The sequence below is a fragment of the Panthera leo genome, chromosome C1 (assembly GCF_018350215.1).
Source record: "Panthera leo isolate Ple1 chromosome C1, P.leo_Ple1_pat1.1, whole genome shotgun sequence".
In the NCBI taxonomy this organism is placed as follows: Eukaryota; Metazoa; Chordata; class Mammalia; order Carnivora; family Felidae; genus Panthera; species Panthera leo.
The window spans coordinates 141,452,912-141,480,106 of NC_056686.1; the positions used below are offsets into that span (position 1 = coordinate 141,452,912).

A 27,195-nucleotide genomic window follows, 5' to 3' on the forward strand; every position below is an offset into this window, starting at 1 on the left:
TATAATACCATAGAAAACACATATAATTTATTAGACAGACTTAAAAACCCACACAAATCAATTTTAGGCACTTCTTGGGTACAGACTATGGGCATCTTCTTTCAAAAAACAGGATATCTAATAGGCAAGACCATAAACTTTAATTTTTAGAACAATACAACAACAATTAGACAATTGATTTAAAAAATTGCATAAGCAACCCAACTGTATCCTGTTATAATTTCTTCACAATTCCACACACCATTTTAGGATTTAATAGAAACAGCCATTTTTTAGCATCGAAAGTTTTAAAACTCTCCTTCCTTTACTTCACTGATATGGTCTTAAAACTCATATATTCTTTGAGGAAGCATGATAATACAAGTTCTACTTTTATATAGGTAGAACTTTAAATTAGTATTTTCTATACTGTGTCTATATCTATACAGAATCAACATATTATGATTGATGATTTTGATGTCTTCTAAAGTCCATTTCAACAGGTTTATTTTGTAAAGATAGGCTTCTCATTACTAATTCTTTTAGACATCTAATGTTTATCTGTGTTCTTTAAGTAAACATGAGGAAAAAAACAGAATGTGAGCTATGGTTTTAAGGAGATCTTCAAGTTAAATACTACATATATATATGGTTTGGCATCTTTTTCTAACTCAAATAGTTTTATGGGTATCCTCCAAAATGTAATCGATTTTTGGTAATGGGAAGATAACATGCACATAATGTAATCCCTTCCATGCGTAACTAGCAGCTTAAGGAGCTGGCAAAGTCTAGGTAGTTCTGTTATCTTTCTGAATCTGCTTTTCAGCATATGAAGCTAAAATTAAGAAACATTAAAATGTTAAATACAGTATGAAGGATTTTACTACTGGCTTTTATTTGCTGTATATACAGCAAGCCAATCTTCTGATATACCCCACAACCCTGACAATACACTCTTAATGAGCAAAGTACAAATCAATACATAAACCCAGTAGTGGGGACACAGCCAAGAACTAGAGAACCTACTTAGAAACTGGTGGTTTGGGGAACAATGGCTGTAAGGCAAAGTTTAGAATACCTCCAAGACTGAGTAACATACCTTCACTGATTGTGAATGAAGATACAGGAGAGCAAGGGATGGCTGAGCTATGAGAAAGCTGATCCTGAAGCAGGAAGTTTTAGAGTACATTTGGACATCTGGGAGGGGTTACTAAGTCATGCAAAGAAACCTTGCCTCTACCCAGCCTTGAAAGAGGGACTGATGCCAAGATATAACTGGGCAATTGAGAGAAGATGACCCCAAAGTCCACAGGATAATCTGGAATGTGCTGCTATCCTCTATATACAAAGTAGAACACATTACAGATATATTCCCAAAAATGCCTGCAGAGAAAACTAGAAAGCTGTCTATAGGTTTTCTATTTACATTAATATAAACAGATTTTGAGGTTGTCTGTACTGTATGTGGTTGCTGTAGTCACAGCAAGAAATGTAAAGTGCCTATGAGAGAGGACAATAAAATCCCATTTCCAGGCATCTTAATTCTATACACTCAGACAATAAAGAAAAGAACATCTCAGGGACTTCCTGCCTTTCCTCAAGCTCCCTGTATTTTCTGTTAACTACCTACTAGGCACTTCGTAAAGGCCAGAAACAACACTCTTCCATCTCATGCCACACTTCTATAATCACTTTATCTATCTGCATTAAAAATGCCAGCCAGCAGTGCTAAAGCACTTTATTCTTAAGGCAAAATGTCATATTCCATACCCACTTCCCCCTGTCCCCCAAACCACCTGCCTTCACTATATTCTTTGCCCATCATGAGAGCCAAAGAAGTTAGAAAGAACTGAAAATTTTCAAACGAGACTCCTCAATATAATGTGTAAGATATACTTTATAAATGCTATTATCACAAAATTAAACACATTTAAATGCTTATAGCATATGGTTACTTTTACCAAGATATCAAGAATAACTGTATGACTTTCAAAATTAATATCAAACACGGGATATTTAATCCAGCCACATGTACAGGGGTATGAGGCTTTGTTCTTTTCAGAGGTAAGCACAATGACTCTAAATAAGATGATTGTTTACTCCCAAAAGTAGCATATTAAAAACCAAAAGCATTGCCCTTCACTTAATTCTACTTAAACTACATATAAATTGCCAATATAACTATTCATAAGGCTCGTCATCATATTTGGAAAGAATACTGTTAAAATTATCTTGATGTATATTTATACATGAATTAAAATTTTTTCCTCATTGTAATTTTGGTTTTATGTACAAGCATACAGGTACAACCTTATTTCTAATGCTTGGCCTAGAAAGGTAGAATGTCACAAAAAATAATGTTTCATAAATGTGGTGTAAGACTTCATGCATTCCCATGATGCCATGTCAATAACCTACTACACTAAACCAACTGTAACAATGCAGTCCATGCTTTAAACATCCAATTAAGAATAAATTTTAGCCAACAGCTTGTCAACAAGGGAATGTGCTGGTATACTGCTGAATTCACATGGCAGCAACCCACAAGACTAACCCATGAAAATTCAAATTAAAAGATAAATAGGGTAAAAGATGTAGATTTGCTGGACTACTTTACAGAATATCTCAGATGAAAATGCAACATCTGCAAAATGGACTTGGGTTTTTAAGGGAGTTTTTAATATAAAACAAGTGATTCCTAATAGTGATTTGAAAAGTATGAGAACATATGAACAAATAAAGCTTAGTAATTTAGAATTTACTTTTGTAAAAGCAAGTTGACAAATATTAAAATGTTATACTTGCATTATGAACATTATAATATAAATATAAAACACAAAACATCCACTGTTAAACACTGATCTCCCATGCCTGACTTGGATTTAGCTACTGAGTATATTATATTTTACAGAAAGAAACTCAAAGTTTTGTCAATGCTTGTAGTATATACTATTACTCCTCATCAAAATCTGCGTGAAATCCAAAAGGCTCATATTAAAGGTAGTTACTTCTCTTCCTGAATATTCTAAAACATGCCACTTTGGATCAGCCTTCAGATTTTCAGGGCATGAATACAAAGAGAGTACCCAAAAATATGTGTGAACACATTTAGGATAAGTCTGTTTACAATTACAATAAAAATACCTTCAACCTTCATATCTTTCCATTTTCAGTGAAAAACAAAATACCCTAACCAAACATAAGATATTTGGGGCCAAGTTACTTCTTTGTAAAAATAATTTATCATGTGTTGATCGACTTTTTAAACCAAACTCTTAAAAGCATTAAAAAAATTGTTTTATAGCTGTCGATGCATTCACGTTAGTTAGTAAGAAGTGAAAAAGAAAAAAGTGTAGAAACAAAAAAATCTCAAACTATCCCAACTCCAGAAATAAGAAATTTTCAAATTAAGAAATAACCTTTGTTGCTTAGAAAATAAGTACTTTTCATCTCAAACTCACTCTAAATGCTTGTATAATTCAATACCTAAGAAGACTCTAGGTAAATTATTTTATATATTTATAGGATGATACTTCTCTGGGTAGGCATATTTTACACAATAGCTTCCAATTAATGTGGGAAAAAATCACTTGATAATTTTAATAATTAATGATTGACTGATTAATGGATTAACATTTTTCTCAGTAATTCAGATGGCATAGATCCAACAAAGGGAACAAGGATTGCTCAATGTGAAATTCTGTCCATTCGTAACACTAAGCCAAAAATTTGCAGGTACTCCATTCAGATTACATATTTTCATGTATGTAATTTGAACAACAAAAAAATAGGTACAAAGTGTCGAGCTTTCTCCTTTTCTTTCTTTTTCGTTCGTTCTTTCTTTTTTTTTCAGAGCAGTTCAATGATTTTGGGGGTTGGTTAGTACAATACAGAGAACACAAGGGAAAGCACAAAATGGCACTTAACACCACTGCCAGTACTCATCTCATTACGGTTATAACTAAGGATAGTATTACCTTTTGTGTTATTTGCTTTTCTTTAGAACATAAATCAAAGCCATAAACTTGAACTTGAGGTATATACACAATAGATACACAACCTTATGCAAAATACTTTTCATAAGTAACCTTACATTTTAAAATATTGGAAACTGAATATCTGTGCTGATTTGTATTCTGACTTAATGGAACAAGAAGAGAACAACATTCAACTAGGGAGGCTTATACTGACAATAAAGCTCTTAAAGTTAAAAATGTCTCCTTCTCCCTTTGTACTTACCACAGGCTACACAATGTCCTGAGAGGATTCATTATGAGAAAAATGGCAATCACAGCTTTAAAGACCTTGCTTTGGAAGGGACTAATGAGAAAGCAGATTGGAAAATGAGACTTCATCTTTGTTCTCAAATAAGTGGTCTTAATTATTCTTCTTATAGAAAAAGTTTAAATCAGTTTATTATAAATATATCTAAACCATGAATTTTTGCAGCTTTCAGATAAAGTCCAGCACTTCGTTTATACAAAGTCTATGAGAAGAGGTCAGTAGAGATCATCTAATCTTAAGTCGTGACATCATCCATTCAAGTCCTTGGCATAATCTATAAAGAATATAAAAATCACTTGATTAAATTCAACTAAAAAACTATGAACAAACTAAAAGAAGATACCATTTTTCATTTACCTAAACAACAATGATTAAAAAAATCATTAATACCCAATGTTGGTGTTACTGTGGTGAAGCCATACTCTCATACACACATCCATGCTTTTTTTGGTTCTTTTTTGTCTCTAGTGCCTAGGACACTGTCTGACACATAAAAGGAGCTGAGTAATTATACAATGAATATCCACAGAAAATAATTTAGCAATGTGTATCAGAAATATTTAAAATATCAATACTCTACCTTTTTTCTACTTCTAGAAATATATTCTAAAAAAAACATCAGACACAAGGACAGGTTGATGTATAAGACTGTTCAAAGCATTTTTAATGGGTAAAGGTAAAATTTAACTACTTAGAAATAGAGAAAATTAAATTATAGAACATTCATATGATGAAATATTAAAAACTTCCTTTTGAAGACTTTATTACAGTGTGATAAAATGCTCACGATATAAATGAGGTAAAAGTGGCAGGATACTAAACTAAATATGTAGCTGAGCTGCTAAAACAAAGTATATTTGCAATATGTATATTACATCTGTATATTTAAAAAATTTGAAGGAAATAAAGTCTCTCATCACTAATACTAATTACTGTTGAATAAGGTGTAATTGAACGCAATGCAAAATACAGAAAGAAATGTTCACTATGATATAACAAACTAAATGTTTACCAAGAGTAAAATTATATTATAACAAGAAGAAAGACTGTTAAAGACTGTTATATAATTATCTATGAGGACGTTTGATAGGTATGAGAAACCATGCTACCGCACTTAATTGAAAAACACCACAACCCAGATTTTTGTGGAAGTACGAATCTAATATTATAAAAGAAGAAAAAAAAGAAGAAATCACAATGAGGTTAAAAAAAAATGGTTATTTCGGTGTTGGCCCATACTTTCCCTCCTATTACCAGATTCCTTACTTTTAAACTACTAACAGGAAATGGTACAAAAAATAAGCAAACAGATTAACTCCAAACTGTTAAATGAACAGAAGTTACCTAATAGCAAACTAGAAACCATTCTAAGCATTTAATATCCATTATCTTAATCTTTACAATGTTGAGACCAGAACCCTTCCCATACTACAAGAGGGAATCCAGGCTTAAAAGATGCTAGCAAATGGCAGAGGTGGGGGTCAAAATGCCAACCAATACTAAAACCAAGAATTTAGATCAAGGTGGCTAGACTGCAGAAGGGAAACATTTTCACCCAAACCAAACATTTCCACTTGATAACTACTGCAAAGGGAAACCCCCATAAACCCAAAAATTGAAAAGATATACGATCATTCATTGATTTCCTCTTTTCAGAATGAAATTGCCAGGGTTCATATCCATCCTAACTAATGATGTATTTTCCACACAATTACTCAAAGTATGTAAGTCAATCATCTACCAATTCTAGATGATCTTCTTTGCTGTCAAATTTATTAAAATCAGTGCTTTTGCTTAAAGACCTTTGGTAGACAAAGACAATGTATAAAGATATATCTATAACTATAAATGTATCTTAACATGTATTAAATTATTTGACAAAGAAATATGCAATGGATAAGGTATTTTTTTTACCTAAATGAGGATGTGGACAATTGGTATTATTTGTGACTTTTTAAAATGCATATATTTGCTTTCTTAAGGTTCTAATTATGCTCTATCAAATGTCTGTCATCAGGTAATACTGCCTTCTAGTTCACTAAGATTCAGCTTCAGCTCCATTTAATTCTTTTTTTCTCTGCTTTTAAATACATACATGAGGGATTCTAAATAGAGGTCTCAAATTTGGGGTTGAGGTTCTTCTGATGTTAGGTTAAGAGCAGAAGCTTGAGGCAGACACAGATGAGTTAGCTGAAGTGAGAGAAATTCTCTTCCTCACAAGACCAAGGTGAAGGGTGAACCAATATAATGGATTACTGAAGCTATCTTATCTCTGCCCCGAGCTTCTGCCCTTTCCAAGTACCTGAAGAACCTCAACTTCAAATGTAAGACCTCTAATTAGAATCTTCATCTCCAATTTATTTTTCACTGCTTTTAAATATATACAGATCCACCACATTTTGGAAAAACAACTACACCAAAAATCTTAATTTGCTCATCTTTCTAGCTCTTTATCCTATTTCTAACCTCCTTTATTCCATCTCTCCTAATAGCATTCTCTCCATCCTCCTGATCCTTGACCTTACATTTGACAATGCTGACAACTACATCTTTCTTGAAATCCTTTCAGGTCTGGGCATTAGACTAGAGCAAAATTCTACTGTAGGCACCTACCTTTCCTTCCCAAACCAGGAACCTTCATGTCACACTCTCTCCAATTCTAACTTTTTTTTTTTTTTAAGTGCAGCGACCTCCTCTTGACAACACTGGTGGCAAAATGAGTACTCCCAAATTAGTCTTACATTTGAACCCTTTTCTAGTTCAGCTTCTTTATGGATAAAACGCAAACTAAAGACACTTGGTCCACCAGATTGTTATGAGGAATAAATGATACACCTGATACATGATACACCCTATGAAAAGCACTGGAGACACAGACTTGCTAGTGTTAAATCCCACCATCAGTGCACGAACAGTTTCCTGACTTGTCCAGCTCTCCTTCACACTTCCATTTCCCTGAACCCCTACAGCAACTCTATCAACTACATGTTCACATGGATTTGTTCGGTATGTTCATATGTATTACGTGTATGTTACAGGTTTTATTTATAGAACCAAGGTAAAACTCTAATTATAGATACAGATTATCCCTTACGTTGTTTTATACATGGTAGCCTTAAATATTTATTGACTTTAAGAAAAAATACATGTTTGTAAACTAAATACATGTTTTCTAAAAGACCTCTTACCCCTCGCCAGTAAGAGCACAGCATGCTTGGATATGCCACTGGTGATCTTTAATAGAAGTTAATTTCAAAAACTGGGAGATTTCTGCTACAGTCATGCATTCTTTAACATCTTGCTTATTAGCAAAAATCAGCAATCCAGCTTTTCTTAGGTCCTATAAAAGCAAATAAAACTGTAAAAAGGCCAGTGCATTTTTATTCACAGATTTTCCAACTTAAACAAATACTTTTGACAATCTTTTAACCTAGAATTCGACTACCTGACATAAAAGCATCTCACGGCTCTGATGCTGATAGATGGCAAACTTAAAACTAAGCACATTTTAAATAAACACATCTGTATTTGTATGGATTTACGTATTTCTTATAGCCCTAAATTACATTTTTTATGGACCCAACTGCTATATTTAACAATAGTCATGACTTCAAATACATATTTACCCCTTCCCCTAATCCAAAACTAGGTTTCCATGGCCAAGAGCTACTCTTTAGCCTGGCACTCAAGAACTTTTCAAAATTTTACCCCTATCTATTCTTTAGGTACCCATACCTAAAGCTAGTACCTTCTAGGTGCCTAGGAAACACACCATGTACGCCTTAGGGCCTTAGAGCTTAATTCTCAGTTGAGAAGTGCTATCCTAAACCAATCCTATTCTTCTGAGACCTAGCTCCTCTTTGTCCATGTAGATTCCTTAGATTTGAATAGTCAATACGGCCATTTTGTTTTTTTTATTTTTATTTTATTTTATTTTTTTTTTAATTTTTTTTTTCAACGTTTTTTATTTATTTTTGGGACAGAGAGAGACAGAGCATGAACGGGGGAGGGGCAGAGAGAGAGGGAGACACAGAATCAGAAACAGGCTCCAGGCTCCGAGCCATCAGCCCAGAGCCTGACGTGGGGCTCGAACTCATGGACCGCGAGATCGTGACCTGGCTGAAGTCGGACGCTTAACCGACTGCGCCACCCAGGCGCCCCATCAATACGGCCATTTTGGACTGGCATTAAACTTATCAAATTTCCCAATTAGACAGTAAGTTCTACCACTTCTATGTTCTGCCTCTGAAGCAAATTCTTTAATCTTTCTGAATTTGTTCTTAATAACATTTATTGAGTATCTAATCTGAGCAAGACACCCATTATGTTAACCATTTTCCAAATAAAATCTCTTTTAATACTCACAGGATTCCTGTAAGGTAGGCCTTACTATTCCCATTTTATAGATAAGGAAACTAAAACTCAGCAGTAAGTAACTCATACAAGGTTATACAGCTACTCAATGACAGAACCAGGTTTGAGCTGAGATCTTCCCACTATACCTGCTGCACCTCATCTATAAAATTCTGAGACTATCACCTACCTCCTGCAGATATAGTTTGAATGAATGAACTACTACATGAAAAACACTCAGTTCAGTACCTGGCTTCAGGTAACAGTTCAGTAAATGTTAGTTCGCTTACTGTCCTGAAAATGTGGATCACCTTTATCTTTGTGCATACCCCAAACTGACTGGTCTAATGTTTTATTCACAAAGCAGGCCAATGGTTAGTCATCGCCTTTTGCTCTATCCTACCCTCCCCTCTCCCATTTTTAAAGATGGAAACTTCTTTGATAATCTGCTGAAAGTCATGGACCTTTTCCTCATAAAAATGTATATATGTATATACGCAAAAAAAAGTTTATATGTAATTTTAGGGTGTTAATAGATACTCTAAAGTCCATTCATGGATCCTAGATTAAGAACCCATGATAGATGCACTCATATATATGTGTGTGTATAGATACACGTGCGCGCGCGCACACACACACACACACACACACACACACACACATATGGAGAGATACTGAGAAAACTAAGGTTTGGTGCTGTGCTTGCAAGTTTTCTCAACTGTGCAGAATGACATCTTTATAGGATATTTTTATTTCAATCGTGTGTATCTGTGTCTGAAATAAGAAAGTCTTTAGTAGATACAAATTGACATTGCTCCACATTATTTTACTCTTATGAGAACATAGTTTCAACAATTTATATATGATTTTATTTATGATGTCAATAAAAAATATAAATAGTAAATTTCTTATTTGTTAAAAGGAGTCATGCAAAACGTTTTATACAACAATCAAGACAGACTTTTAGCTACAGCGCCCTCTCCAGGATGGCAGCTATGCTACTACCATGGTTAATGACAGTTACCTGAAGAACAGGGTCAGAAAAGGATACTCTAGAATGTTAAGTTTTAAGATTTTATGTTCAATTTATTTCACCTATGTTCAGTTCACCTGTCTTATAAACAAGGCAAAAAGTTGAAGGGATGGGCTATAACCAGGGTATCTATTATATTCATTATCAAGGATCAAGTACTTTTTCTCCTACCCTAAATGGAAAATAGCATACTTATCAATAGTTGATATGTGGCTGGATCACTGAGTAGATGGACTTTCCATGGAATGTAATTCCTATCTTCCTATCTCCCAGGTTTCAATACCTCTTGCTAGTATATGCTGAAATCTTATATAGGTCAGGATTGCTAATGCTGGCATGTTCAAAGAGCACATTTCTGACATTAGAAATGCCTGGCACAAGTTAAAACACATAGTTTATGCTATTTTATTTGTATATAATCTATACTCATCACTCTTAGTGATGAAATTATTCGAAGAAGCCCCTGGACTAAAAATTGGAAAACAAAAAATAAAGCCATTCTATTGAAAGATTTCAAAGTAAAACCCATATTGAATATAATTTTTCTAGATTTCATAGGTTCAAATTTTTTTATTTGGGGTTCTTGTTTTTTTTTCATTTTCTTTTAAGTTTATTAATTTATTTTGAGAGAGAGAGCGCATGTGCATGTGTGCACAAGCAAGTGGGGACAGGTAGAGAGAGAGGGAGAGAGATTCCCAAGCAGGCCCTGCGCTGACAGTGCAGAGCCCGAAGCAGGGCTTGAACCCATGAACTGTGAGGTTATGACCTGAGCTGAAACCAGGAATCTTAAATGACTGAACCACCCAGGTGTCCCAGGTTTCTTGTTTTAAAAAAACAAACAAACAGCTATTTTCCCTATTTTTTAAGCAGTATTTAGGAAGAGAAGAAAATCTTCCTTTACTGTTTTTATTAAGTAACTTCAGGATCAATTATACATTTTGCTAACAGAAAAGAGATATATTGGATTAAAGCTGTTCATCAACTGGACTTAGCAAGAGGTCAAAGTACAAGGTGAACAGTGGTGATTTTTATCTATTAGCCATTTTAAACTTTGAAAAACTTTCTGCTACCTGTTACAGATTGTTGTTAAGAGTCTAAAAATATTTTTTCATTTAGTGAAGAAGATGAATAATTGCTGCACACGCAAGACATATTTATTTAGCATCTTCCATATGCCTTATGCAGTTGTCAATATGTTTCTCCAAGCTTCATTTGCAAAGATAATTCCTAGAAGTTGAGTTACTCCAAATAAAACGTCATCTACCCTTTTGTGTTTGGAATGATTTTAAAATTCATGAGCTTCAAAGTTTTGCACTTCATTTAAGATGAAGCTTTCGGAAATATTTAAAATCTTTTTATAGTTTTATAGTTTTGTATTCAGTAATACAGGTAAAGCATCATTAGTGATGGTAAAAAGATTTTGTTGGTTGCTATGATATATATGAAACATCTGACTAACCCCATGTCAAAATTTGTCTTTCACTCACACATTCTCATTCTTTGATCCATTCGCCCCTTTTCAGATTTCTGCCTATTTGGCTCTTCCTGACCCTATTAATTGGTTTAATCCAGCTCCCAACTTCATCTGTAATTCCTTTCTTCTCTGGCACTCTCCCCATTCAGTCTCTTTCACTTTCCAACTAGGCCTTATTTCTGTCTTTTTTTCTTCTTAGCAAAGAGTCTGAATAATGAGAATATTTAAGTTCAAATCCTGGCTCTTAAAAATCTGGTCAAGTCAAATAAATTTTCAGGACCTCAGTGTACTCATCCATTACAGATGAGTAACATCCACAAGAGAGGAAGTGACCAGCTCAATTTAATGTCCCCAGCTAGTAAAATTCAATGACTTTGAGTCCTACTACTGAGCTCTTTGATCCTGCTATATATTGGCCAATTAGAACAAGGATCAAAGAAGAAGACTATCTGTTAAGAGTGTAAAAAACATACTCAAGATACAAATACAGTTGTGTCTTCTTTTTCTTTTTCCTAACTCTTCAAACAACAATAACTCCTTGGTGTAAAATACAAAAGGAAAATTAAAAAAAAAAGAAAATCCTTAGTTTTCTACCTTTTTTATAGTTTATTTTTTGTTTCCCAAACTAGAATCAAAACTCGTTAAATGCATGAATAGCAACAGGTATTATCTTTTTTAAAAACCCACGGGGTTTCACAAAGCTGCCAGAATGAATCCAAGACAGGAGAAGGTGCATCTTGGTGGGCGTGATCACCACATGGAAAACAGAACTTCAATTTATACAACCACTTTATTAGGTGTCCTTACATCTTGACCGGATGCCAGAAACATTCCAAAATTCCTAATGCAAATCTCAAAAGCAAATCATCAAATCAATATTAAAATTAACATAAAACTTCCGTACAGATACACCATTTTTAAGCTTTGTTAAAATTCCACTAAAATTAACAGTTACACATATAAATCTAAACATTAATTTTTCTATTTCTGTCTATAAATATGAGTTAAGAATGTAATATCTGTTGGGTTCCTGGGTGGCTCAGTCGGTTAAGCGGCCAACTTCAGCTCAGGTCATGATCTCAGTCTGTGAATTCAAGCCCTGCATCAGGATCTGTACTAACAGCTCAGAGCCTGGAGCCTGCTTCAGATTCTGTGACTCCCTCTCTCTCTTGCCATCTCCCCCACTTGCACTCTGTCTCTCTCTCAAATATAAATAAACATGAAAAAAAGAGTGTAATATCTGCAATAAAAGGCACACAAAAAAATCAACTGCTACTACAGTAAATATTATATGATTTTACAACTTATTATTATTAACTATATTGTTTAGTTTATTTCATTTTTAAATCATGCTACCTATAATAATTCTCAAAGACTAAGAAAATGTGGCTAGTCACGTAGTTTTGTTTGTTTACTCAAAGGGACAATATCAGAGAAACATAAGAGCGACAACATTTAAGTATTAGTCTGATAACTGAGTTATAATCAAGCCTTACTAAATGTCCATGAGACCTTAAAATCTCATTTCTAGTGATAACCGTCTATATAATTATTGTTATAAAAGGCAAAATGAAAGCCAATTTAGGTCTTTTCACCCAGGAAAACTTCTAGACCAAATTAATCTAGGATAAAAGAAATAGAAATCTATAACTGACTCCACAATCTTTCTGTTGTTTCCAGATACACTTCCAATTTGGGAAGTGTCAAACTGGTAAAGCAGAATGGCCAACCGATTTAAGCCCGTATTTAAATCTGAAGTACGGGTGCTTGGCTGGTTTAGTCAATACAAGCATGTAATTCTTGATCTCAGGATCATGAATTCAAGCCCCATACTGGGCGTAGAGCTTACTTAAAAAACTTTTTTTAAAAAAATTAGTAAGTAATATTAATAAGTAATATTATTTTAAAAATAATAAGTAACAAATAAATAAATATTTGAAGTAATATCGTAACAAGAAAGTAGAAAGAACAAATGTGATAGCAATATCACACACACACACATAATGCCAGAATTCTACTTACCTCATGGGCTAACATTTTATAGAGTTCTTCTCTAGTTACAGAAATTCTTTCTCTGTCTGTACTGTCCACAACAACAATTACAAACTAAAATAATTACAAAAAAATAGTGATTACACAATTCAATATTCATAAAATTTATAAAGTACTTAATTGATTTACAGACCACAAATACCAAGAAATTAGAGCCTCATGGTATGGTATTACTGGAAAACCAGAGATACCTTCTATATACATTGTGAAGCCTGAAGGTTTGATCCATTTCTATTCAAATATCATTTGCTAATTTTTAAGAGAAAATAGGAGAAAAAAGAATACAATGCTAACACTATTAGAATGTTAGTTCTACTACTCCGTTAATATTCTACTCCATTAATACTACTCCGTTAGTATTCTAACCAATATACATGTTTGTTTCTAAATTAATGTCTTGAATGGTAATGAGCTTGTATCCAACTATGTGCACCACAGTCAATATGAAAAAAATACAGTGAAGCTAATATAATGTTGTACGCTAATTAGACTTTAATAAAAAAATCTTACTGAGAAAAAAATATGAAAAAGAATACATTATAATCCTAGATTTTATATATTTCTACAGATATTATTTATTAATATCGATCTGAAACTCTAAAAGGGCATGATACAGGAGTAATGTGACAGTTAAATCAACTTTTAAAAATCAACAAATGAAAGAATACATCTATTTAAATCCATGCTTCTCTTGTTTATGTAAATGGTACCTGCTGCCTGCAAGCACAACTCTTTCTTGAACTAATGATGAGACTAGGGTCAGAAGATGTAGTGAGACCTGTGAAGGAGCCAAGGAGGACTGAGCTACACTGTACCTCTTCTTCACCTGCACGAGTACCAAGAACCACCATGGAAGCAGAACCCGAAACAGTCACTTTATGACCGCACTGGTGATGCCCAGGTTAACTCTGCTTATAAAGAACAAGCACTATGGATTTTTTAAAACCAGCTTTCCATTTCCAGATAAACCACTGTTAATTTTCAGAGTCTTTTCTATTTATCAGATGTCATTAACCATACGGCAGATGGCTAAGAGAACTGCTACTTTACCTCTTCTCTCACTTGACACTCACCTAAGACCCATCCTATTCTAAGGCATTTTAATAAAACCATTAATTTTTAAGATGTTGTCATAAATTTGATACTTGCAGCATTATACACAGAAATACTAACCATATATACCTTTCCTTCTCCAAAATACATGATCAAATGCTTAGCAAAGTGTTAGGGGATCAGGTCATTAGAGACAATTAATAGTGTCTTAATGATACAATATGCATCTTTATATACATTTGGAGTTTTATAATCAGTACTACAAAAACAACTGTCACAGTAAATTGAACTTTCAATTTACAAGGTCTATACAATAAAGGTCTCAAATGTCATAGGTCTGAATTGCCTCTTGGGAAATAACATATAAATAAAAACATATGATTTATGTCCAAATTGCTTTATAACCAAAAGAAGAATTATTTCATGTGCAATTGTGCTGCATAAAAGAACATACATAGTAAAGGTCTGGCCAGGATTCAAGCCTCCAGAACCCTCTCATTTAACTAGGATTTTCTGTATGCAGACAAAAATAAATACTAAGAGAGAAATAAAATGACAAAGTGTGAGATTGAACTTACTGTAAAAACAACTATTTAAGATGAGTTCTGGGATCCATACATAATCAGACTAATCAATCACCCCTTCATTCCAATTCTCCCTATAGACAGGTTCAATGAGAGTGGATATACAGAACAATGACCCTGAAACAGGGAATCAAAGATTCTATCATGTTTAAATTCTACTTTTATTAACATATTGGGATATTTCAAAAAGATTAATTATAAGAGTTCACATCTAGAAGATATTTCCCAAGCATTCTGTTCTTAGAAGTTTTAGTATATTAAGAAACATTACCTCTGTGTTAGTATAGTAAGTGTTCCAGGAAGAACGAAGAGATTCTTGACCACCAATATCCCACATTAAGAAACGTGTATTATTAATCACTATTTCTTCTACATTACTTCCAATTGTAGGTGATGTATGTACAACTTCATTCATAGAACTAGAAAAAAAAAAGTTCAAATATATTACAATTAGCAGGGAAGCTAGATTGTTTGAGCATTTTGCAATCAAAGGATAAATCAGCATGAGTTTTCATATTTTATATCCAAATGGCCCTTTCCCACTATCTCAGAAGAGTAAGGTAAGGGTTGGGGCATCTGGGTGGCTCAGTCCTTACGCATCTGACTTTGGCTCAGGTCATGACCTCATAGATCATGAGCTTGAGTCTCACACCGGGTGAGCACATGCCCTGCTTTGGGGGGAGCATGAGCTCCACTTCAGGTGAACCCCACTTCTCTGTCTCTGTCCTTCATTCACTTGCGCCCTCTTTTTCTAAAAAAAAAAAAAAAAAAAAAAAAGGAGTGAGGTAAGGGTTTAAACAGGATGGAACTAGGTAGTGGACGATCTGGAATACTCTAGATTGAGTCCCAGAAACTATATAAACAATATTTCTCTACTTTCTATAAGTAAAAAAACTGAACAACATGCTCTACATCATATAAATTTCTAGCTGTCCTACAACAGTTGCTTAAATCTGGCTCCTGGTTTATAGTCAACCTGACTTCTTACAGAATATTTTAGGTGCATATAACTTTTTATTGCTTTTGCTAATCAAATATTACCCAGGCAGAAAAAATAATTATGAATGATAAAATAAAAATTTTAAACTAGTTAATACTTACAACTGGTAAAGGATCGTAGTTTTCCCTGCATTATCCAGCCCAACAATGATAACTTTGTGCTCTGAAATAAAAAAAAAACATTAATCATTTATTAATTAAAAACAAAAATAGGCCATTTAAGTTCTAACCGTGAATTTTAGGCATCAACTGGGCACATAGTGGGGTGGGGTAAATTAGAAAAAAAGGTCAGCCTTTAAATCTGGTAGCGGAAGGCCAGGTCCCATCATAGATAACCATAAACTGAGTACATTTAGGCCACAGAATTGTTCTAACACCAAATCTAACCAAATTCTAAGGTTAGAATTTGTTCTAACCAAATCTAAGGATGTATGGCTATGGTGGCAGTGACTCCCTATCCCTTGGCTTCTATGACACCACTTTCTCCAAGTTCTCTTCCACTCTCTCTTGATATATATAGATTTTTTACCACAGATTCCTCTTCCTTGGGTCTTCCTTCAAAAACATTCATGTTACCCAAGGCTGTCTTCTTCCATTCTCTTCACATTTTATTTAGCAGGCACTCTTAGGGCCTATCTAGTTCTATGCTATCTAAAAACTATTCCAAAGATAGTATGTGGAAGAAGCTCATTTCCAAAGACGGTGTCTGTATAGTCTCCTCCCTTCCCTGATTCCATGTGAATCTGAGCTGGTCCTGTGACTCACTTTTAACCAAAAGAATATAGCAGAAGTGATGCTGTGTGACTTCAAGCCTAGACCATTACAAACCTTGCAGCTGCCTGGCTCTCTTGGACAACTACCCTTGGAGTAAACTGGACACCATGTAACAAGTCCTACTATCCCCCAAACCACTATATACGTAAGTCAGAAAGCCTAAGCTGATCATGTGGCTTGACCCTGTGGAGAGAGATCACCACATGGTTGCCCCAGCTGTTCTAGCCATTCCAGATGAGATGCCAGACACACAAATAAAGAAGCCATCTTGGATATGTAGCCAGGTCAAGCTATAGATGACTCTAGTTCTAGCTGTTAACTACAACCAAATGAGAATCCCAAGCTAGAACTTCCTAGCTGAGCTCAGTCAAATCACAGAACCATGACAGATAAATGATAAATTATTGCTTTAAGTCACAAAATTTAGGAGCGGTTTGTTACACAGCGGTAGATAACACAAGCACTATGGAAAAAGACATGCAATTATGTGATCTTGGGCAAATGACTTATTTCTCTAATCCCTAAGTTTTCTCGCTATAAAACAGGGACAACAATACCTATCTTTCAGAGTTGCATAATGATTAAGATAGCACATGAGCAGTGCCAACCACTAAGAAAGATTGTTCCTAATCCCAAATCTCTCCTAAACTCCAACCTATCTAGTAGACACAGTGCCACTCAACATATCCCAAACCCAACATTCAAACCTTTTTCTAATTCTATTCTACCTAATTTGCTTAATGGCATTACCACAAATTCAGTTGCCCCTGGAGCTTATTCAATGTTTCCCTCAACCCCAACAACTAATTTGTCACCAAGTTCTATGGATTCCACCTCAAAAATATATCCTGAACCTGCCTCCTTTCACCGGTCCTAGTTGTAGTCCTTCTCATTTCTTATTGTAAAACCTTCCCTAAGTAGACTGTCTCCAATCCACCTTCCCACTGTTTTTACAGTAATTGTTCTACACTATAAAGCTGATACCACCACTCTTATTGAAATGATGGCTCTCCATTTTGACAGAAAGACATGGCACAAGTTCTCAGCCTTGTAAATAAAGACAGTCATAACTGACTAAGCTCCGGCTTTATCTCTCACCACTACCACCAGGTACCTAGGCTGAAATTCAAGCCATTCTCCCCACATAAGCTGCCACATGTCTTTACAGCAAACATTTCTCTACCTCTACTCGGTTTTACCCTGAGCCAGAATTATCTTCTCCGATTCTCCATTTAGGGAATTCCTACTAATCTTTTAAGTTTAGTTTCCCCCCCAAAATCACTTTCTCATGCTTTTCCACAATATCTCTATCTAGCACTTACCATTAACTATTTACACATACACTAACTAATCTTCTCAGCCCAATGAGGCATGCTTTATGCATACAGATCCCAGGCCAATCATCTTTATAATCCCAGTCACTACAACTTTTCCTGGCACAAGGTACTCAACAAATGTTGAATTAATTACTATTCATTCTATAAATAATAGATGTTGAGGATTGTAACACCTCACAGTAAGGATATCTTTGAGAAAAAGCCTTTTCAATGAGATGGCATAAGTTTTCCAATAGTTGCCATTTACCGTAGAGGGGAATTCCTATTATACAAAAATAGGAAGATCAAGTAAATAGAAAATTTTAATACAGTCTATTTTCTCCAATCACTCATTTCTCTGAAGAGAGGGCAGGCAGCTTAGGACCACTAGGGTTCTAAAGGGAGATGATCATGTTTCCCCCTTATAGGTTCTTAAAAACAATTTTAAAGATGCAGGGCCCAGTACATTTAATCTTTCAAGGTGACTAGGGTAAAGGAACTGAGAAAATGATCAAATACAAAGATGATACTTATTTTAAATAAAAGGTTAATAACATGTAGAGGGCTTGCTAAGGCAAGTTCAGTTGAATGACCACCAAAAGGCCTCATCAAGTGATGTTTCTCTCTGGTGAATTTACCTAGTGCATGGCCTTTCATCTCCCAGGTCCACAAACTCAATCCTGCTAGTATCTCAGAGTAGACAGGGCTCAGAGAAAGCAACTCACAGAAATGACATATACACAAGAATGCCAAAATGAGTAGCATACAATGAGATCAAATGTTCAAAACTAACCTGGCAAGTGCAGTCTCTCCCTAAGGAAAAGTAATAGGGTGGTCAGATTATTTGGGGAACATGGGCTCCCGCCAAAGGGTGTGTTTTATAAGCTTAATGACTGGATATATCCATCTTCACATTAGGGCCATACCTGCATCAGGGCCAGATTATAGAGTTCTTGAAGGAAGGTACATTTTACCTGGAAAGTTTTTAAAATGCATGGCAATTCTGCCTAATTCTGTATTTTTCTATGCCCCCCAGAATAAGCATTCTTCTTTTAATGGTGTATCTCTTCTTCACTTCTATTACTACAACCACCTATAAACATTTTAATTAAGCAGAATTCACATCAGGCTATACCGTGATCTCTGGCTTGGATGAAAATTTTTAGCTTCCCACTTGAATACTAATTTTTAATAATACCATTCTCAAAATGCCAACTATTTTTAGTTTCAGGAATATCATTTTCTAACCTCCACTGTATCACTGGACTAAATTTAGACAGACTAGACTAAGACAGACTAGACTTTAGGCCAATACTCAGGAAGAAAATACAATTAATCTGACCCATGTGAGAAATATCATTCTAAAAAGTATCAAATTAATAGGGGCAAAAAGAAACAGTACAAATATAGGCAAGAATCTATGACAAATAACTATATACTGACTTAAAAAAGTGTGTGTGTACAAATAACACATACAGACACCCCAAATACAAAAAGCATTGTCTGTTACAAAGTCCTTCATCACTTAAAGAGGTTGGAGTTTTATTCTAACCATGCTTCCATTTTTCAAAGTATTTTGCTACATTTCATTTGTAACTGCTATCAGAGCCTGTGGTACACTGTTTTGAGCATTCACACAGAGCCCCTTAACAGCTGAAGACCCCTTAACAGCTGAAGACCCCTTAACAGCTGAAGATGAATTTGAATTTAAAGGGGGATGGGAGCCACTTGGTATTATCTCAGCCATAAAGTAAAAGATGGTTCAAATGAGTGCTATCTTTTTTCCATTAAATGAAGTGTGACCCCTAAATGATAAGAATGATTTAAAGATTTGTCTAAAAAATTCTAAAAGGAGTTTCTAGGGGCACCTGGTTAAGCGTCGGTTAAGTGTCTGACTCTTGATTTCAGCTCAGGTCATGCTCTCATGATCAAGCCTCACTTTGGGCTCTGCTTGGGATTCTCTCTCTCCCTTGTTCTCTAAACAAATAAACTTAAAAAAAATAATAGGGTGCCCAGGTCACTCAGTTGGTTAAGTGTCCAACTTGGGCTCAGGTCATGATCCCACAGTTCAGAGTTTAGGCCCTGTGTTTGGCTCTGTGCTGACGGCTCAGAGCCTAGAGCCTGCTCCGGATTCTGTCTCTCCTTCTCTCTCCTTCTCTCCTTCCCACTCTGTCTCTCTCTTTCTCAAATATAAACATTAAAAAATAGTAATAATAAATAAATAAAAGGCGTTTCAATACATATTTTGAGTAATAGCAGGCGTATATGTAGAAAAGCTCTCCAGACTTCTAAAAAGCTTTTGGGGCACCTGGGTGACTCAGTCAATTAGGCATCTAACTCTTGATTTCAGCTCACATCACGATCCCAGGGTCGTGGGACTGAGCCCTGCATCAGGGTCCACACTGAATATGGAGCCTGATTAAGATTCTCTCTCTCCCTCTCTAAAATAAACTTCTAAAAAAACATTTTTTAATAAAGTAAAATAAAATAAAATGATAGCTTTTAAGGTGAAAACTTAACCTAGCTTTGTTTTTTAAAACGGTCTCCTTATTTTAGCCATGCCCCATAGGACTTATTTCCTGATTCCAACCATAGTACTTTTCTACCACTTCTATAAGGAAGGACTACTAGACAAAAAAAATACTACAGAAAGATTCTTTATCATACCTGACCACAAGCTGAACATAAGCAAGGTAAAATTGCTGTGAACAAAACCCACTGTGCAATAACACACAGACATAAACTGAGATAAAGCACATGGCAGAAGAGGCTCATACCAGAGGATTCCATCTTCTCATAACACAAGTTAGTTGCCTGCTGAGGACAGGATGTGATTTTTACAACCACTGCATAGAATGAACTAGAGAATCAATAAGATGGAATCAGATAACAACATATCCTGTTGTGGATAAATATTTAAACTGCCATAAGTCTGTCTTCAGTAGTGCCTAGGAAAAAAAAGGATACTGGGAAGAGAAGGCACGGAGGATAGTAACAAGATGAGGATTCTTGTCTGGCATGGTGGAAAATAAGAGACAAAAGCATCAAAGATGGTGAGAGGGGAAGTAATGTAGCACTGGTTTCCGCACTGGAAACCTCCTTCTTCTATTTAATTTTACAACCTCAATACATTCCTTTGTCACCTGCAAGTGCATAAATATGCAAACATGCCTCCAAATTCTTAAGACATAAGAGAATTTCTAAAGTCCATCAAGGGAATACAAGCTAATGGAATTAAAAATATAAAGTTTTTAAATTGGTAAAAAAAATTTTGAAGAAAAAAAAAAAGAAACTCCAATCAAATGTGTGTGGCACCTGGAAAATCTCCAAGGAGCTGCATGTTCTATAGGGCAGTCTAAGATCTCTTTGGAGGGCATTCCAACGAGGAATCCATGATGCAGAAGACCTTCACCTTTTCACCCCACACGAACACCTACAAGCCACATTCATCACCAATTTCTATCCACCCTCCTCCCCAAGATTTGTCTGGGGAATTTTTAAGTGTTTTACAATAAAGCACCAATGGCTGTTTAACTGCTTCCTAAGTCTAAGGTATAGCACATAGACCACAGTGAGAACTACAAAATTAAGATATAACTGTGTAATAGGCTCAAAGATAAAGGTGGCAACTTCATGGTGAAAAGCCAGTTTACTACCAATGATAGGGTTAAATTATTCAGACTTTCTAATACTGTATCAACTTCCTTTGGAAATTCTTAGGCTCCTTCACCACCCCAGCCTGTTCCTCCCATTACCAAGATGGGAGCAGAATTCTATGCAAAACCTAAAGTTGTAGCCCAAAAGTGTTCTAAGGCACTCCAAAACAAATATTCTACAATACCTAAAACATAACATGCATACTAAAAGATAAGGTTATTATGGGCAAATGCAGTAAGAATTTTGGCTATTCCAATTCTTTGATTCATGTGATTCATTACGAGTTTAGTGTTTAGCATGATTTTTCTTTTAGAGTATCTATGCCACAGCATTCTTATTCAGATAAGCCAAAACAACTACACAGGGTTACAATGCTTGGATAGAATTTGGAATTATCATTTAGGCTTCAGTTTCCCAATCAATACTTTACTGTTTTGTCATGAAAATGCTCCTAGTTTCCCCTCTTCATTTCCTTTTGTCACACCCAGACAGCCTATCAGCTCCATTCATTGCCAGGTTCTAAAATCAATTTATATATATATTCCTCCAACCACCAGTCAGCAAATTAAATGAAAAGATGTCACTGCCATCCTGGAGGACTTCTAGTTCTGTGAATCATACCAAAGTCAAAAAACACAAATGCTAAGGCAGATAAATTGAGAGTCATTCTGACCCTTCATTATCATCTCATTTCTACACTACACAAAACCCTACCTCTATCTTACATAGAGCAAAAAATCCACCTGTCATGTTGTCCATCATTCATTCTCCCAGTCCCTAGCACCGAACCTGGAATAAAGCAGGTGCTTAATAAAGTATGAATGAAGAAATAAATCAGATCTGGAAGATATAAAGGTTGGACATGAAATATCTGATCAAGTCACTTTGTATTAAAAGTTCAATTTTCAAAATCTAGAAGCATCATTAACAAAAAATAGTTTGAAAATAAACTTACTATTTATAACAATGGTAGTAAAGTCTCAGGGAAAAAACACCTCTTTCACACTAAGGTTGTTGAATGAAAAGCGATGATTATACATGGCAAAATCAGAAATGCAATCAGGAAAGAGAAACCACACAATAATTTGAACTTGCTAAGTTTAGTGTAAAGAAAACAACTGGGGCAGGGAGCACCTGGGTGGCTCAGTGGGTTGAGCGTCTTGACTTCAGCTCAGGTCATGATCTCACGGTTTGTGAGTTCGGCCAGGCGGCGGACTCTGTGCTGATAGCCCAGAGCCTGGAGCCTGCTTTGGATTCTGTGTCACCCTCTCTCTGCCCTTCCCCCACTCATGTGCTCTCTCGCACGCACGCGCTCTCTCTCCCAAAAACAAATAAACATTAAAAAAAAAAAAAAAAAAAAGAAAGAAAAAACTATTAAATGGGATCAAAGTAATGAGGGCTTGGCTAATAAAAAATAACGCTAGACTATTGGACTGACAAATATAAGGAGAATCCACTACACTTAGGGGCTTAGACAGAGCTTCCCCAGAGCCCCCTGGACTGAGATGCAGACCTCATTGGAAGCCTTGGTTGTGGCTCACTGAACGGCACAGAAGTAGCTGTGGGGATCTGCCAGTGAATCTTGCTGGAAATCTTCCCTTTAGGGTGTTGGGGAAAACTTCATTGAGAGAGATTTTGCTGGAGGTCCTCCACGATGAAATCAACTGAAGTGGGTGCTAGAAACAGCTGGTGATTGCTAACCACTATGCAGTGCAGGAGCCAGCCACTAGAAAAGGGGTTCACCCTCCTAAAGCAGGACAGAACCTGCTAAAAGCACACTGTACCCAGGAAGAAAAACTGTTTCCTCATTCAACGTCCCTCCAATGCCTTGTCTACTGATAAAGCTTAATATTGTGCCAGCTGGCAAAAGAAAAATATATAAGGATCCAGCTCCATATCCACAGAGCATGCAAGAACGAGGATTATGGAGCTAAATTTTATTGCCATAGTCCATCTCTTTGACTGAGCTTCCATATGTACTCTACTCTTCTACATAGCTGAACTCCCATACAAAAAAACCCAACAGCAGCAGGGGTGGCCTTCCCAGCACCAGGCTCCAGCAGCACAGGCAGCTTCATCAGCATTCATTCATAACTTACTCCTTTCCTAAGAGCCAATCAGAAGAATAATACAGGCTATCAATAAGGAAATTTCACAACTTATTCATAGTTCACATAAATGACAAAGTTCTTCCGTTTAGCTAACGTGAATCCTTCTTACACAAAGAAAGTTTTTTTATTTGTTTTTTAAAGAGCACTAACTATGGCAATAGGTGACCCTGGTTAAAATCCCAGGTCTCTTAACTGTAGTGCCTTAAGCAAGTTACTTAATGTTTCTTTGTCCCTATAAATTCGGGAGAAATCTTCCTCCTAGGGTTGTTGTCAAGAGTAAATCAACTGAAGTGAAGACTAAATCAACTAATCTGCGTTGAACCTAACCTTGCAAAAGTCAGCAAATGTTAACTATTATTATCTCATCTCTAGAGATGGAGTTAGCTTATATCCTGTCTCCCCACACTAGAATGAACCCTCCACAAAGGCAGGGAGATTTGTCTGTTTTGTTCCCTGCTTTGTTCCCACCACCTACAACAATAACTGACACAAACAGGTGCTCAAAAATATTTAATAAACCACTGATCACAAGCCCTTCTATACTAAAAGACACTCATGACAATTCTTCAAAGTCCTACTGTTACAAAGACTTATAACTTAGTAACTGAGAAACAATAAATGGGGGGAGGGGAATCAAAGAAAAAAATTATGCCAATCTCTCCTTTAATAAGACATGTGTCTACAACATATGTCTTCAGTGTTTTAACGTGGCATTTACCAGTTGTGTGGCCCAGGAAAATCACTCCACCAGAACATCAGTTTCCTCTTTTGAGGGGAATAACTACAAAGAATAACTACAAAGAACTGTTGAAACATTTTTTTTCTTTAAATAATGTATAAACACCATTTAGGACAAAATTTATATTCTATTGAATTTAAATATCACCTAAAGGCAACCTCTGGTTTTTCAAGTTTGAGAAGTATGCAATTAGCTTTCACTGTGCACTCAACCAAGCTAAACTTAAACTGAAAAAAAAAAAAAAAAAAAAAAAAAAATTCTAAAGGTGTTTCAGAAAAAAAGAGATATGGCATGAAGTTCCCTCAGCACAGCCAATTCTGTAATCCCCTAAAATTTTCCTTCCAAGAGTTTATGTGAAAAGAACATAGGATTGTGTTCTGTACCTTCTGAAGGTAAAATAAAGCATCCAAGATCTATCTGACATATATATCATATCTCCAATTTAAAAGCATCAAAATCTGACATTAGATTTAATGAATATTCTGAAATATGATCCTACTGATTAACAACCACATCATTTAGCAGAATAGTTTATTCACATTTTCACAATATTTTGACATCTAAATTTCTAAAACTTAACTTCATTAGTTCCTCTTACTATTAATTTCCCAACACTGAAAGAAGTGTCCAGTCAAAAATTACCACAAAATACAAGCAACAAGAACACCACTATTAGCAATTTTTAGTAGCAACGATGCAGTAACATCCTTATTGTTTACTACTTGCAAGTAGCTGTTGGCAAAGCTGTAATTCATTCTTAAGTTACAGACACAAATAATTTTATCACTGACTTAAAATAGGAAGTGGAGATATCTCATTTTTCTTGCAGGACTAGAGCTCAATCAACAAGCAATATAAATTTCATAGCAGAGCTGAAATACTAGCTTTGCTAAAAATAATACAAAAATTATGGAGGTAAAAACTAGAATAGATCCTATCTACTAGAAACACTACCGATTTTACAGCAATGTTAGTTCCTATTCTTGAGACCTAGAGATTACCTTTCCAGTATCTGTAGGCTCCACAGTCACTCACCCAAGATCCCTGGGGTTCTACATTGAGAACATCTAGACCCAAAGAGGTTAAATGACTATGTCTCACTTCCCCTCTCCCAACAGAAACAGCTAGCTAGAGACCAGGCAGATTAGAACTGGTTTTCTCCATTTTAAGAAAAATTCCCATATCAGAAAAATCATTTTAAATATTGCTCTTCTGAGTGTCATGTGATCTACACTACCATTTATTTTATTTTATTTTTTTAAAGATACACAGCAATTGCAAGTTCCAGTTCTGCTCCCTTCCTATCATCTTCTTATAGGAGGCTGGATCACGAAGGAGAAAGTGGGGATACGTTGTACATAATAGATGCCACCACTCATTCAGGTCTTTATTGGAAAACTTTGGGATGTGACACCACCACCAGCTTACCCAAGACAAAATAGCAAACTAAGTTACTGACAGCAGAAATGATAAATCACCCAGCATGCGTTAAAAAGGAACAAAAGAGCACCACTAACTATAGTATATCTCAATGACTATGGAGTTTTGTTAAAGTTGTATCCTCTTTCCTCAGTTTTAGACATTCATCTTGTAACAAATTTTAATAAACCTGATATGCATTTCCAGTCAATGTTTGAGTTCAGATGAACTTAAGCATCCCTGTGTGATAATATATTCTGTATGTAGTAACTTGCTCGTTACCTACATAAACAAATGTTTCGTGTGGCATGTTTTCACATGCTTTCAGTGAAACACTTTAACACTTTTCATCCAGCCAAAAAAACCCCAAACCCTCCACTTAAATAAGGAACACAAACAGGAAAATGATCTTAAGCTTAACCTTAAACACAAATATGAATATAGGAAAAGGAGTGAGATCCATTGCCATTCGGGATGCACTAGTCTCCCCAAGGAGAGGCATGGAGGTGCAGGGAGAGCTCATAAACCGAGGTGTACTGGACAACTCAAGAGCGATTCCTCAAGTTTCCCGCATTCTGCAACCCTCCATCGCTCAGTGGTGCGGCTCGGGCCATAACCTATAACCTTCATCCCAGAGGACCCCAGCATTTCTATGTGGTGTCCAAACCCAACTGCTGGAGGAAAAAGGGCCACAAGATAGGCCAGGCCCTACAAAGGGACGCCGGACGTGGGGCAAGAAACCTTTTCCTTTCCAAATCGAAATCGGAGCAATGGGTGCATTTGCAGAATGGATTTCGCAAGTAGGTCCCTTAAGAAAAAAACCATTCCCGAACTCGGGAGTGGAGACTGAAAGCCCCCCGAACCCGCATCAACGCAGCCCGCACCCAGAGCTGAGACGGCGCGCAGTCGTACCGCCCACATTCCGGAAGTATTCAGAGACCACCCCCCACCCCCCCACCCTCCCGGCCAGGGCCGACCCTCTCCCCCAATCCTAAGCCCTCGGCCCGCACCCCTCACCCTGGTGATTGAACAGTCTCCATATCCTGGTGAAGAGAATTCCCATTCTTGGGCAGCGGACCCCCCCTCCAGCCACCCGGGCCGCCTGGCCTCCCCCGGCTCAGGCTGAAGGGGAGGAGAGAGACGCGCCGGTGCCTCCGCCTCTGCGGCTGCTGCTGGTCCCGCGCTGGCCGCCAGCTCGCTTCCTGGGAACCGGAGGGAGGCCGAAGCCCAGGCCGCCCTGCCGCGTGCGAGGCCCCGCCGCTGCCGCCGCGGCACTCGCCTGGCTCGCGGACATCGCCGCCGCGTTGTCTGCGACGAGCCTCGCGGGCCACCGTCCTCCCCCAGCTCCTCTCGGGCGGCTGCGGTGGC

The 27,195-nt window shown here is 36.3% G+C and overlaps 1 protein-coding gene across 1 annotated transcript; it reads right to left on the reverse strand.

Annotated features, from left to right (window-relative positions):
- ARL5A (ADP ribosylation factor like GTPase 5A) lies at window positions 1–27,195 on the reverse strand. Its single transcript, XM_042948765.1, has 6 exons — window positions 26,845–27,195; window positions 15,914–15,974; window positions 15,084–15,231; window positions 13,146–13,229; window positions 7,452–7,603; window positions 1–4,537 (listed from the first exon to the last, which is right to left on the reverse strand). The coding sequence occupies exons 1-6, from the start codon at window positions 26,888–26,890 to the stop codon at window positions 4,489–4,491; spliced, it is 540 nt and encodes a 179-aa protein (XP_042804699.1). The 5' UTR covers window positions 26,891–27,195; the 3' UTR covers window positions 1–4,488.

Excerpts from the sequence above, each read along its gene's own strand:
- ARL5A (XM_042948765.1), bottom strand. The coding sequence starts at position 26,890 with ATGGGAATTCTCTTCACCAGGATATGGAGACTGTTCAATCACCAGG. Across the intron at positions 15,232-15,913 it reads ACTACGATCCTTTACCAGTT|TTCTATGAATGAAGTTGTAC; the intron begins GTAAGTATTAAC and ends TTTTTTTTCTAG. Across the intron at positions 7,604-13,145 it reads ATAAAATGTTAGCCCATGAG|GACCTAAGAAAAGCTGGATT; the intron begins GTAAGTAGAATT and ends TTGCTTTTATAG.